At 35.6% G+C, this 14226-nt stretch overlaps 1 protein-coding gene across 1 annotated transcript; it reads left to right on the plus strand.

Annotated features, from left to right (window-relative positions):
- Positions 1 to 8776: 8776 nt before the first annotated feature.
- LOC129889313 (exosome complex exonuclease RRP46 homolog) lies at positions 8777 to 13941 on the plus strand. The gene is made up of 8 exons (XM_055964568.1): positions 8777 to 8960; positions 9057 to 9170; positions 9423 to 9523; positions 11086 to 11106; positions 11975 to 12047; positions 12158 to 12225; positions 12336 to 12468; positions 13449 to 13941. The coding sequence occupies exons 1-8, from the start codon at positions 8855 to 8857 to the stop codon at positions 13547 to 13549; spliced, it is 717 nt and encodes a 238-aa protein (XP_055820543.1). The 5' UTR covers positions 8777 to 8854; the 3' UTR covers positions 13550 to 13941.
- The last annotated feature ends 285 nt before the right edge of the window (positions 13942 to 14226 follow it).

Genomic DNA, 14226 nt, shown 5'->3' on the forward strand with positions numbered 1-14226 from the left:
ACGATCATGATGAATCATTTTCCGTATCAACAACACCATATGCTAATGGAAATATGCAACCTAAACATAAATCTCAGCCAAAAATTATTAGTATTAGTATTTCAGATACACATCAAATATAACACATAGGCTGATACATAGTTATTCAATACCTAATAGGTACAAAAATTCATACTTGCTCCATCGAGAGTGCTTGCCAATAAAAATGTCCCTTTATAAGGTCTATCAAGATGAGAATCATCAACAACAACTATAGGTCTGCAAAACTGAAACCCCTTATCGATGCTCTTAATGCTTTGAATAGATACATGAACTCATCGCTTGGTCACTTGTGCATCCTTATGTACGAATTTGGATACACATTAATTAACATATGTATGTATCTATGCATCTGCCTATATCCATTAGTAGGTTTACCCCTTAACATCTTCAAAGCATGCTCTTTTGCACACCATGCTTTTTGATACGTAATATCAACTCTATAAGTTGCTTTAACATCCTCTTTAATATTATTTGGGGTGTGAATTCTCTTATGATTAATCAATTTAGGTGCAGTGAATGCACTTACAAAAATAATAGTAGCTTGAACTTTGTTGAAAATCTTATCTCTCAAGGGACATGAATGTTCACCATTGAAATATCTCACTTTGAATTTATCAAAGTTTTTCCTACAAGATGATTTCATAATCCAACAACAATCTTCTAAATAACATATTAACACATAATTGCATATATTTTTGATAAGAAAAGTTATTTAAATGTTCTAGATACATAAGAAGTCAAATGTATCATGAATAAAAAATATGCAGAAGTATTCTATCAGATTTAATTTGAATTGTAGATAATGACAAAAAATTTTATTTAAATATACCAGATACATACTAACTCTTATGTATCATGAATAAAAAATTAAGAGATATTCTAACAAATAGAATTTGAAATATACGTAATAATAGGAAAAACTATTTAAATGTATCAGATACATAAAATCATGTTGTATCATGAATAAAAAATAAAGAAGTACTCCAACAAATATAACTTTAAATGTACATAGTGTTTTTTAATCATTGAGATACATTGATAAGTAATGTACCAAGATAAAGATTTCACTCATGTTTTGTAAAATCAATTTAAAACTACATGTAACTGAAAATTCTTTAACACATATCTTCAATGTATCAAACTCAAATTATATATCTTAAACACTTTGAACCTATTGTGTATTGTATCAAATTAGTCTAAATCACTATCAGATTGGTTCATGATACATAGTATTTCAATGTATCATTCAATATACAAAACTCATAAACTACCATATACATAGCAAAATAACTACAACTGCATACCTTTTACTATCAGATCTTTTAACTCTAAAATTGAAACCATTATCAATTTTTTATTTGGTCATTACATCAACTAGTGTTGCTTTATTCTTATACAATTGTTTTTCCTTCACTATTGATTATATTCAGTGATGTAGTTTGTTACATCCAATTTCGGTATATAACATGTAGCAACATTCTCTGATTCAACTAAACTAAGAGCTTGTATATCGTTTCTATTTTCTTCGACACAAACAATTGCTCTAGAGGTAGCATCGAACGAATGTAACTCACAATTCTTTCTATCTAATGTTGTTATGCACAGTGGATACATTGCAAATTTTGGCTCATTTTTTTTCAACTCTACGTACAACTTTACTCCCATATCATTACGAATAATCATTGGAAATGAATTACCTTGCATAATGTATCAGATATATTGCCGATGCTCAATTCAACTGCAATGACTGATTTTAGATTCATGAATAAAATATTGTCGCCAACTATGATTCCATCACTTATGTATCTTTCATAGCTTACCTCGAATTGCCAAACTCTAGAATGTCTTAGTAAAATTGAAATATTTATATAGTTCAATAAATCTCAAAAATTGGATTGAAAATTGAAAGAACTCTATGCACTGCTCGTTTGGATTTGAATTTTTGAACTATAGAAGTTGTTACGCATTGTTAGGGGGTTAACTACCTATTTTTAATACGTGATTGCTTGAAAAAAGAAATCATAAATTGATATACGTTACCTTTTCATGAAAAACTCAACTGTAATTAATGCTTTGTATCAACTACAAATGTATCATGAAGAGGTATGATGTATCTGAAAGTAAGAGAAAAAATGAAATTTCGGGTAATATTGAAAATAGTAGGGATAGGTTGTAATTGACCTGTTTCACTATGAGATTTTGATAAATTTTACTATAATGTATATAGCTATTACTAATAAATTTACCTAACAAATTTGTAAATATTTGTTTGTATTGGTATTTATTGGACCGTATTCACTTATAAATTGATAATACATTCTCTCATAAACACAATTGCAAATTTTTGCCGTAGAAGCTTTTGAAGTTTGGATTTTGTTTGCTCAAGTTAGATTTTTTGGACTTTATGAAAAGTTTGAAACTTTTTGCTGTGGAAGCTTTCAAAATTTGGATTTTAAAGTTCATATTCTTGTCTTACCTTCGCTGTCATCATCTGTCGCCTTTGTCTTCTCCATCAGTTCATCTTCATTGCTGAACCTGACCCGTATTTAGCCCCAATTTTGTATCTACTTCTGGTAAATTTAAGGACGCAATCTCTCTTCATCTCTATCTGCGGAGAATTCCATCTTTTTCAGTGAAATCGAGTTTGCCTTGAAGGTGTTCGACGAAATTCCTCAATGAAATATTGCTTCATTAAATAGTATTTTTCGATGGCAACTAGGTTTATTTCAACTAGAGTTGGTACCTCCATTTTTCATATCTTTCCATATCTATTTTTTGCTCATACAATTGTAGTTACATTTTACTGACTTTAAACCTTTGAATATTTTATTAGTTCATACGCATTTTCGTGGCTTTGGATAGTGATAGTAGACTAGGGTCATGTTCTTTCTCAGGGACGAGGACGGGAACAAGGGTAAGGAGGGGTAAGTGGGTTAAAAGAGTGTCTAGACTGAGAGTAGGTTCTTGAAACATTGGGACGTTGACGGGAAAATCCATAGAGCTAGTTAAAATTCTAAAGAAGAGGAAGATTAATATAGCTTGTGTACAAGAGACCAAATGGGTAGGTTCTAAATCTAAGGAGGTAGACGGGTATAAGCTTTGATTCTCTAATAGATCGAAGTATAGGAATGGGGTAGGCATTTTAGTAGACACTAATTTAAGGAATCAGGTGGTGGAGATTAGGAGAGTCACTGATAGGATGATGTTGAAAAAGGTGGTCGTTGAAGGAATCACATTGAATATTATTAGTGCTTATGCGCCGTAAGCGGGTTTAGGCGAGGAGGATAAGAGGCATTTTTGGGAGGATTTGGATGAGTTAGTGGGAGGCATATCGCCTACTGAGAAGATTTTCATGGGAGGAGATTTCAATGGGCACATCAGGTCTATTTCGGAAGGGTATGATGATGTGCATGGAGGCTTTGGCTTCAGGGATAGAAATGGAGGAGGAGTTTTACTTTTGGATTTCGCAAGAGCTTTAGGTTAGTGATAGCCAATTCGAGTTTTCCAAAGAAGGAGGACCACTTGGTAACCTCCCGAAGTGTGGTGGCTAAGACTTAGATTTTTTACTCCTTAGGAATGATGATAAAGGTCTGTGCAAAAAGTGTAAGGTCATTCCGATGGACAACCTTACGACCCGACATAAGCTCTTGGTGATGGATTTAGGGGTCAAGATGACAAGGAAGAAAAGGGTCGGGGATGACCGACCTAAGATTAGATGGGGGAGTTTGACCACGGCTAGTGCCTTGGAGATGGGAGAGAAATTGAAGGATATGGGGGCCTGAGATAGTAGTGGGGATGCGAACACTATATGGGATAGGACAACTAGTTGTATTAGGATTGTAGCAAGGGAAGTGTTGGGAGTCTCGACAGGTAGCTGTGGCCGGCACCGAGGGGATTGGTGGTGGAATGGAGAAGTGCAAGGGAAGGTGAAAGCAAAAAAGATAGCGTATGCAAAGCTAATAGAAAGCAAGGATACAGTGGAGAAGTGGACGAATATGGAACTTTATAAGATAGCGAGGAAGGAGACGAAGTCGTCAGTCTCGACGGCAAAATCGACAGCTTTTGAATGCCTTTATATTGAACTAGAAGAGAAAGGCGGGGATAGGAAATTGTTCAAGCTAGCCAGGGCGCGGGAGAGAAGGGCATGCGATATGGATCAAGTGAAGTACATTAAGGATGAGCATGGAAAAGTATTGGTAGAGGAGACCCTCATTAAACAGAGATGACAGTTGTACTTCCATAAACTTTTGAATGAAGAAGAGGACAGAGAGATTGTGTTGGAAGATTTGGAACATACAGGGAGGCTTCACAATTTTGGGTGTTATAGGAGTATTGCGGTCGAAGAGGTTAAGGGTGTTGTGCGTAGGATGCACTGGGGGAGAGCGACCGGACCTGATGAGATTCCTGGGAAATTTTGGAAGAGCGCGAGCTCGGTAGGTTTGGAGTAGTTGACTAGGTTATTTAATGTCATCTTTAAGACGACAACGATGCCCAAAGAATGGAGGTCGAGCATAATGATCCCTCTATACAAAAAAAGGGGATATCCATAGCTGCAACAACTATAGAGGTATCAAGCTTCTAAGTCATACTATGAAAGTATGAGAAAGAGTGGTGGAGATGAGGGTTAGAAGAGGCGTGTCTATTTCAGAGAACCAGTTTGGATTTATGCAGGGACTCTCAACTACAGAAGCCATCCATCTTATGAGGGGACTGGTAGAGCAGTATAGGGAGAGGAAAAGGGACTTGCATATAGTATTCATCGATCTAGAAAAGGCTTACGATAAAGTTCCACGAGAGATACTATGGAGATGTTTGGAGGCTAAAGGTATACCTGTGGCGTACATTAGGGTGATCAAGGACATGTATGAGAGATCCAAAACCAGGGTAAGGACAGAAGGAGGGGACTCAAAGCACTTTCCAGTTGTGATGGGGTTACATCAAGGATCAACTCTTAGTCCATTTATTTGCCTTGGTGATGGATGGATTGACACGATAAATTCAAGGTGAGGTGCCATGGTGTATGCTTTTCACAGATGACATAGTCCTGATCGATGAGACCCGTAGCGGAGTTAACGCTAGGATGGAGGATTGGAGACATACCTTGGAGTCTAAAAGGTTTAAGCTGAGTAGGACCAAGACAGAGTACTTAGAGTGAAAGTTTAGTGAGATACCTCAGGAGGTTGGCGCGGAAGTTAGGCTTGGTGACCAGGCCATCCAAAAGAAAAATAGTTTCAAATACCTTGGGTCTATCATGAAAGGCAACGGGGAGATTGACGAGGATGTCACACATCATATTGGGGCAGGGTGGATGAAATTGAGGCTCCCTTCCGGTGTACTATGTGATAAGAAGGTGCCACCAAAACTTAAGGACAAGTTCTACAAAGTGGTGGTTAGACCGACTATGTTATATGGGGCAGAGTGTTGGCCAGTTAAGGTCTCTCACGTTCAAAAGATGAAAGTAGACGAGATAAGAATATTGAGATGGATGTGTAGGCATACCAGGAGTGACAAGATTAGAAATAGGGCTATTCGGGACAAGGTAGAAGTGGCCTCGGTGGAAGACAAGATGCGGGAAATGTGACTGAGATGGTTTGGGCATGTGAAGAGGAGAGACACAGATGCCCCAGTGCGGAGGTGTGAGAGGTTGGCCATGGATGGTTTTAGAAGAAGTAGGGGTAGGCCGAAGAAATATTGGCGAGAGGTGATTAGACAAGACATGGCGCAGTTACAACTTAACGAGGACATGACCTTAGATAGGAGCGTGTGGAGGATCCATATTAGGGTAGAAGGCTAGTGCATAGTCTCGTTATTCTTCCGTATTAGTAGGCGCATTAGCGCACTATAATTTCTTATGCTCTGACTTCTGTTATTATCTCTCTATTACTTTCTGTACTTTGATTACTCTATTTTATCTGTGTCGCTTTCATTATTTGCGTTATTCGTTATTTACTTTCCCATATCGCTTTGAACTTCTTAGCCTTATCTGACCTTTTTTATGCTTCTTTTGAGCCGAGGATCTCTCGGAAACAGTCGTCCTACTTGGTAGGAGTAAGGTCTGCGTACACTTTACCCTCCCCAGACCCCACGTTGTGGGATTTCACTGAGTTGTTGTTGTTGTATTCACTTATAAATTGATATATATTTGTATATCGTATATATTTGTTCATATTCATCTATTAAATTAGTATATGTTATGAAACTATATAAAATAATAAGAAGAAAATATTAGGGAGAAGAGAGAAGACTTCGTATTTCTCTTGAGGGATATTCAAGAATTGAGATATTATTTACAACAAGGAAACCCCTTTATTTATAAGGGAAAACTAACTTGGTCTCTAACTTGGATTCCTAACGTTTTCTTCAAATGAATCTACATAATAGGGCATTCACTCTAACACTAATATGTTTATAACACTCCCCTGAATATCCATTTGATAGATAATGTGGCTCATTAAAACCTTACTAGAAAAAATTTAATGAAAAAAAAATTAGTGAAGAAAAAATAGTACACCTATCTAATAATACGCATTTCGGATGTTTCATTAAAAACCTTACAAGAAAAATTCATTGGGATAAAACCTTGTGAGAAAAAAAAAGTGTATCGCGTATTAACTCCCCCTAATGAGAACATTAATCCAAATATTTGAATTTTCTCATTCCAAGCGTGTCCACATCTTTTCAAAATTGCAGTTGGTAGAGATTTGAATAAATATGTCACATTGTCATTCGAACGAATCTGTTGCACGTTCATATCACCATTCTTTTGGAGTTAATGTGTGAAGAAAATCTTTGACAAAAAGTGATTCGTTCTGATATGGTACTGCAAGTTCTTCATTTCAACTTCTTTATACAAATAATCTATTGCTTTAGAAAACTCTTTAAAATTTTTAAATGTTTTCAAGTCATCAACTTGCATGAAAGATTTTTGAATTAACTCATTTAAGGATTATAAACAAGTTTTTCAAAAATTTGTATATGCTTCACGCATTTTGAATCCTTCGGATATTTTTCATATCAATTTTATCAAGTAATAATATTCAATATTAAATGTATGATATTTTCTAGTGTTTAGACTATAAGTCAAATAAACTTTACGCTTACGAGATGCATCATTTTGCACAAGCAATTTTGTTAATGGTAAACTATAGGCTGACGATAAACGCACATGTGATCGATCATCTTATCGATATGGTAGAGTCTCGTACTGATAACGTGTTATGAAAATATATAAAACAATAAAAAGAAAATAGTAGGGAGAAGAGGGAAGACTTCTCCAAATGAATTTACATAATAGACATTTACTCTAACACAAATATGTTTTAACAATATACATTTATTTGCATTATATTTTTATAAGTATGCATTGGTATACATTTATCCATATTAACCAACAATTGTAGATACAACAACAACAACCCAGTGAAATCCCACAACGTGAGGTCTGGGAGGGTAAAGTGTGCGCAGACCTTTCTCCTATCAAGGTAGGACGGCTGTTTTCGAGAGACCCTCGGCTCAATAGAAGCATAAAAAAAGGTCAGATAAGGTTAAGAAGTTCAAAGCGATATGAGAAAGCAAATAACGAAAGTGACACAGATAAAATAGATAATAATAAAAATCAGAGCACAAGAAATTATAGTGCGCTAATGCGCCTACTAATAAGGAAGAATAATGAGACTATGTACTAGCCCTCAACCATAATATGGGTCCTCCACACCCTCCTATCTAAGATCATGTCCTCGGTAAGCTGTAACTGCGCCATGTCCTGTCTAATCACCTCTCCTCAATATTTCTTCGGCCTACCCCTACCTCTTCTGAAACTATCCATGGCCAACCTCTCACACCTCCGCACTAGGGCATCTGTGTCTCTCCTCTTCACATGCCCAAACCATCTCAGTCACATTTCCCGCATTTTGTCTTCCACCGAGGTTACTCCTCCCGAATAGCCTCATTTCTAATCCTGTCGCTCCTGGTATGCCCACACATCCATCTCAACATTCTCATCTCGGCAACTTTCATCTTTTGAACGTGAGAGACCTTAACAAATTTACCTATACAAAAAAAATTCAATGCTACTATACTACATAAGAAAATATATTTAACTAATACTTATCCGAATAAAAAGAGGCAAAATTAAATAATTGAATCCAATTAGGGATATTTTTTTGTAATATAAGTGAACCAATATAATTGAATTTCTAGTTTTAAGGATATCCAACGTGAAATAATAAAAATAAAGTAAGTAACATATTAAACTAATACTTACTCCAAATAAAAAGAGACAACATGATTAACTAAATTCTGATTTTAGGGATATCCATTAACGAAATAAGGGGAAAAAATTGGATCCCTATTTTTAACTATACAATAACATGAAATAAAGAAAAAGATAGATATTCTTTCCCTGATTATTTGCGGGTAAAGTACACGAATATCAAATTTGGCTACGTCGTGAAAAATAATTACATTTTTAATTAGTTGGGGCAATAATAATATCAAAATTAGTCCATAATTTATCTCTTATCTAATTTGACCAAATTTCTATGTAAATTGGTATGTTACTAAAAAAAAATTGATCATTGATTTGATTTGATATGATATTAATTAAAAAAATGTCAACTCAATGTCGATAACTTCACTTTGATTTTTTTTTTAAATAAATAAATTTCAAAAATTTGATGGAACAGATTATAAATCAAAGCAACATTATACATATTCACTATGAACAATCATTTTCTCTTATTTTCACTTTCGTGTTAGTCGTTAACTACAACCCCATAAACCCTAGCTTAAACCCTGAAGAATTTGGAGAGCTATGGAAATGGGTAGAAAAGATGGGAGAACAGCGAATCAATTGAGACCATTGACTTGCACTCGTAATGTTCTTAATCGTGCTCATGGCTCTGCCAGTTGGTCTCAAGGTATTTATGAACCAATATTTTCTGCTATTCAGGCAGTCCCCTTTAGTTGTTTTCATTTAAAGTTGGAATTTTTGAGATGGGTTTATACTTGTACAGGAGAGACAAAAGTTCTTGCCGCTGTTTATGGACCAAAGGCTGGAACAAACAAGAACGAGAACCCAGAAAAGGCATGTTTTGAAGTCATTTGGAAGACAAAAACTGGGCAGATTGGTGAGTTTCATAAAACGCATTGATGGGACTTGTCATGCACTTTTTGTTACTAATTGATAAATAGGCGAATTGGGTGTTTGATATTTTCATTAAAAAATTGTTTGATGTTGCTCTCTTGTGTTGCATTATATGTCTGATGGTTGTGGCGTTGGTTTTAGAGAAACATCCTTGTCATTTGCATTCTATTAATGGGACATACATCGCGGTACAAGTTTCTCCTTTTTGTAATTCAAAATTCACTTTGTGTTTAAGGTAAAGCGGAGAAGGAGTATGAGATGATTTTGAAGAGGACTGTGCAAAGCATTTGTGTTTTGAATGTTCATCCCAATACCACTACGTCAATTATCATTCAGGTGAGACAGTCTATAAGTATAGAGGAACTTCATTCAATAGGCATTTGTTAACCTTACCTGCTGCAATTCAGATGATTACAAGTCGGTTTTCCAACTGTTTAACTGTTAGAGATTTGTATGTCAGTAGAAATGTAGAGAGCTTTTAGTGTAAGACATCCTAAACTATTAAACACTGGAATGGAAGTGGTTCAAATGGAGCAAGATGAATAGTGAGTATTTTTTTTTTTGACAAAGAAGATGAATAGTGAGTATTCATGTAGCCGACTTCAACTAGCTTGGGATTGAAGAGATGTTGTTGTTGTTGTAGTATATATGGGGTTTAGGTCTTCATTCTGTTGGTGGACAAGTTGTTAGCTTTGTACCATAGCTGTAGTCTGGATGGAGAACTTGAGTTTGTTCTTGAAGGAAAAGTCATTAACATTCAAGGCAACAAACTTACTAGGGAAGTAGTGAAATTTTGGACACTTTTTTTTTATTAGGTAAATAATTTTGTTGTTACTGGGGAAATCCCTGTATACAAGCAATATACCAAAAAGTAGAGACCCTACTATAAGACATGGTTCTTGACAAAAGTTATCAATAGTCAAACCAGAAACTCAAGGTGCGCCAAAAAGAAACTAGAGGTATCATGCTATTCCTCAAATAAACAAAATCTTGCTCTACCCTTCTATTTCTCTCCTTCCAAACTACTCATACAAGATGTAGAGGGGCAACATTCCATGTTGATGGTCTTCTTTTACTAACTATAACAAGCTTAAGAAGATGATGAAGGTACCTGTAGTGAATCAGAAATTTTGTAGCAGAAGGGAAAGCGGAGAGAGAGGCACTGAGGCAGTAGGAGAAATATAGATAAACGGGCATATGATATCCCCTCTTTACAAGGGACCAACACCATACAATTAACTCAAAGCATATTAGGATGTAATCTGTGATTCAAAGAGCATCATACAATCATGTAAAGAGGATATGGTACTTGATGATGAAGACATAATCACCTAGATTGGCAATGAATAATGATTATGTTGCAGTCACTTATAGCCCAAGTCTGGAATAGAACTTTTATAAATCCCTCTACTATTTCACCTTTGAGGGATTAAAGACAATTGAGCCACATAGATGCTATGAATTTTGTTTCTTTTTTATTTCTGTCTTTTCACTTTGTTCCGTCATTTACTCAATTAAGCATGAAAGCTGAAGTGCATGTTCTAGCCACTTTATTTTGGGGGCTAAAAAGTATTCTCATCAGTATACTATGATATTGGAGTGCAGTGTAGGCATTGATGAACATTACATTTATACCCATCTAAGACAGTTCTGTTGATTGAACTAGCTTCTGACATCTTAGTTGGTTGGTCATGTGTCGTCTGAAACTCGTGAGATCAGAAAGCTCATGCATTCAATGTGCTGTTGCAACTTTCTGACATAAAAGTAGTTTTGTCCTTTTGGGAATTTCTATGCATAGTCATTTTGTTAGTTTTTTTTTTTTTTGCAAAGTGTATATTAAATTTGTTTGAGCATAATAATAGCTCCAATCAAACTTAAGTAGTTAAGTTTTGATGCAGGTTGTCAATGATGATGGAGCTGTATCCTTAGTTATTGAACTCCTTCTGTTGCTACAGTTTAGACGATTTACACCCTGATAGCTGAGAGTGCTCATGGATAATGGGAAGAGAGCTCTCATCAATTTGAATAAACGATCAAACCATCAAATTACTAAGTGAATGATCATACCATTGATTTATCCCAGATGATTACTTACAAAAAATGGATTGTGAGTATTAGTTTGCATTACAGCTTCATTTAATACTGTCCCAGAAACTGGTTAGATTTTGATGCTTTTTAGGAGGAAAATGTTTTAAGGGATAATTCCTTCCACACGCACGGTCCTGCCAACGGGAGCGTGGACAACATTTTATGGGGGCCCAACATTGGGTTAACCAAGAACTAGGATGAGTTTGACTTTGATATCATGTTAAAGGAAATGGATGTTGAGACTAACTCAACCTCAAAAGCTATCTCATGAGGTGATAATTGCTCAAGACCATACAAAGAGACCTAGTGCACATTCCACAACCAATATGGGACACAACTTAACATAGTTTGATGATACTCTGTAAGGTGCTCGAGAGTAGGGGTAGCAAGAGCCAAGAGGACAGAGTATATCTACCTGCCAGAAGGCGTAACTCTTTTATGGTCACAATTTGACTTTTGTAATAGCTAAAATGTTGAAATTTTCAGGAACTAACTTTCAATTAGGACAATATTATGTGACCATGAGAAAACCGTTTTGAAGAAACTTAGCAAAATGACTTAAATCTTTTTTTAAGGGAACCACCTCTATCTCGTCTATCATGTGATGTTAGAATTCTGTAAATTACTGATGTTAAAATCATTCTTCAACCTTGATTTGCTCGTTTGTCAAGAAACTTCCTTGACTGCATTTTTCCGAAGCTTCTTCCTTGTGCCATAAATGCATCATGTGCTGCCCTTGTGGATGCTGGAATTCCTTTGAAGCACCTTGCTGGTACTAATCTTCTATCTGCCATATTATAATAAAGCATCATTATTTGATGATTTACTTGATGTATCAATATGAGGAAAGATGAAATGATGGAGGCTTATTGTTTTCTGTAGTTGCAATATGTTGTTGTCTAGCAGAGAGTGGACATATTCTACTGGACCCTAGCAAGCTAGAAGAACAGGTTTTTTACGTTTAGTCTTTTGTAATTCAGTAAGCTTTTTTTAGCAATCTTAACTAGCTCGTACTCATGCAACAATACTGTTGAATAATTTGCTTATGTAATGATAACAGAGAATGAAGGCGTTTGTATATCTAGTTTTCCCGAACTCGACATTATCTGTGCTTCCTGAAGAATTATTGAAAGTGAGCGGTGAACCCATGGAACATGGGCTTATAACATCTTCTACACATGGTGTGATGTCGGGTAAGATCTGAATCTATGTACTTACATTCCTAATGTTATTTATGATTATCTGTAGAAGTACTTTTTACTACTGAGATTGTTGTATCATCAAAGTTGTACCAGTATGGAACTGCTGGTTTTGTATTCCCCAAAATCAGCAGTCTATGCTTTTTGTGATAGCACTATGCTTTTATTATGTACTGTGGGAGTTTCATTATCTCAAAGTATTTTGTTATTCTGCCTGGTTATGAAATTCTGGTTCTGGTTAGAGCTTGTGGTTCTTGCAATAAATTTGTTGATGCTGAGAGGTTAGTCAGCAGTTTGTTGATTTATCTTGTTGCTAGTGGACAGCTATTTGTCTGCTTTCTTTATGATGCATCTATGTACAAGAGATGCATATGGAGCAATACCGTCACCATGTTGCTCATAATTTTGTGAATGAGTTAAGTAGTTGCAACATTTGTAGCATGTAGTTTTAGTTTATTTCTCAAAAAGTTGTGTTGTAGTTTGATTGCAGAATCAAAAGATATGGAATTAATACTGTGAAGTTTGTGTTAAGCTGCTTTTTTTGGGAGATGTATCTTATGGAACTGAAAAGAAACATAAGATCTGCTAAATTTGAATTTAGTAGACGTATGTTGCTTCCCCTTAACCCCCTCTTATTTCGTCGCCCTTCCTGCCATCTGACCCTCCATTTTCACATTGCATGGTATCTGGATAAGAGTTAAAACCGATCACTTCCAATGCTATATATGCATTTTGGAGCCTCATCACTTTTCGATTTTTTAATGTAAGAAGATATTAGATTAAGAATGAGAAAGTGGGACCTTTTTAACCTTTGGCCTACAATTGGTAGCAATTTTCTCTTTCAGCAATTGGACATCATTTTTGATAAACTGAGATAAAAAGTTGTCATTTACTTTAGTGGAATTCATGTTGGCTTTTGTTCCATAAGAGTGATTAGATCAACGGTCATGACTTAAGATGTTTCCTGTATTCAGTTGATGACTACATTCGCTGTTTGGAGCGAGGACGTGCAGCCACTGCAAAGTTGTCCGATTTTCTCAGGACAAGCTTGCAATCACAAGTCCAAAGTGACTAATCCAAGTTGGGTTAAATTGACCCGGGTTAGCAAACTGAGAATCTCAGAGACTTTCCAAGTCCATTGATTCATTCGTGTTGGATCTTTGCTGACAAAATTTGAACGTGGAAGGTGTCCTGATTGTTGTAAATTTTTGATATCATCTTGATGGCTTTGGCTATTAATCAAATAGCTGAGATTTGGTTTTCCATGGAATGTCTCTGTAGCGCATATTCCCCTCTTACTTTGCAGAAGACACTTCTGGGGAAAATGTAGGTAGCAAACTGTTTTTTCGGCTTGATGCCAATGACATCAGTAATTATTTTTTTGCGAGTATTAGCTTGCAATACAGTCTCTCCCAGAAACTGGTTACGCTTTGATGCTTCTTATGAGAAAAATGTTTTTAGGGATTATTCCCAGACCTCCCCTCAAATTTGGCTTTATAACATTAACTTGCCTTGTGGTTTACAATATTTTATTTACTTCCCTTATCTTAATATTTGTAACAACATTTTAAATCTACTTTTGGGCAATTTTAAAAAAAATTAATGTGTCAATATGTTTTCGAGCGGGGACGCAAAATTAGGAAAAAACCTGAATCAATTTGGGCTGCAATTGTGGTATTCAAGAAAGGCAAAATTACCTTATTAGACCTACATCACTATCATATATATATATATATATACTAATAATACCTC

Source organism: Solanum dulcamara, chromosome 5 (genome assembly GCF_947179165.1).
Source record: "Solanum dulcamara chromosome 5, daSolDulc1.2, whole genome shotgun sequence".
Classification (NCBI taxonomy): domain Eukaryota; kingdom Viridiplantae; phylum Streptophyta; class Magnoliopsida; order Solanales; family Solanaceae; genus Solanum; species Solanum dulcamara.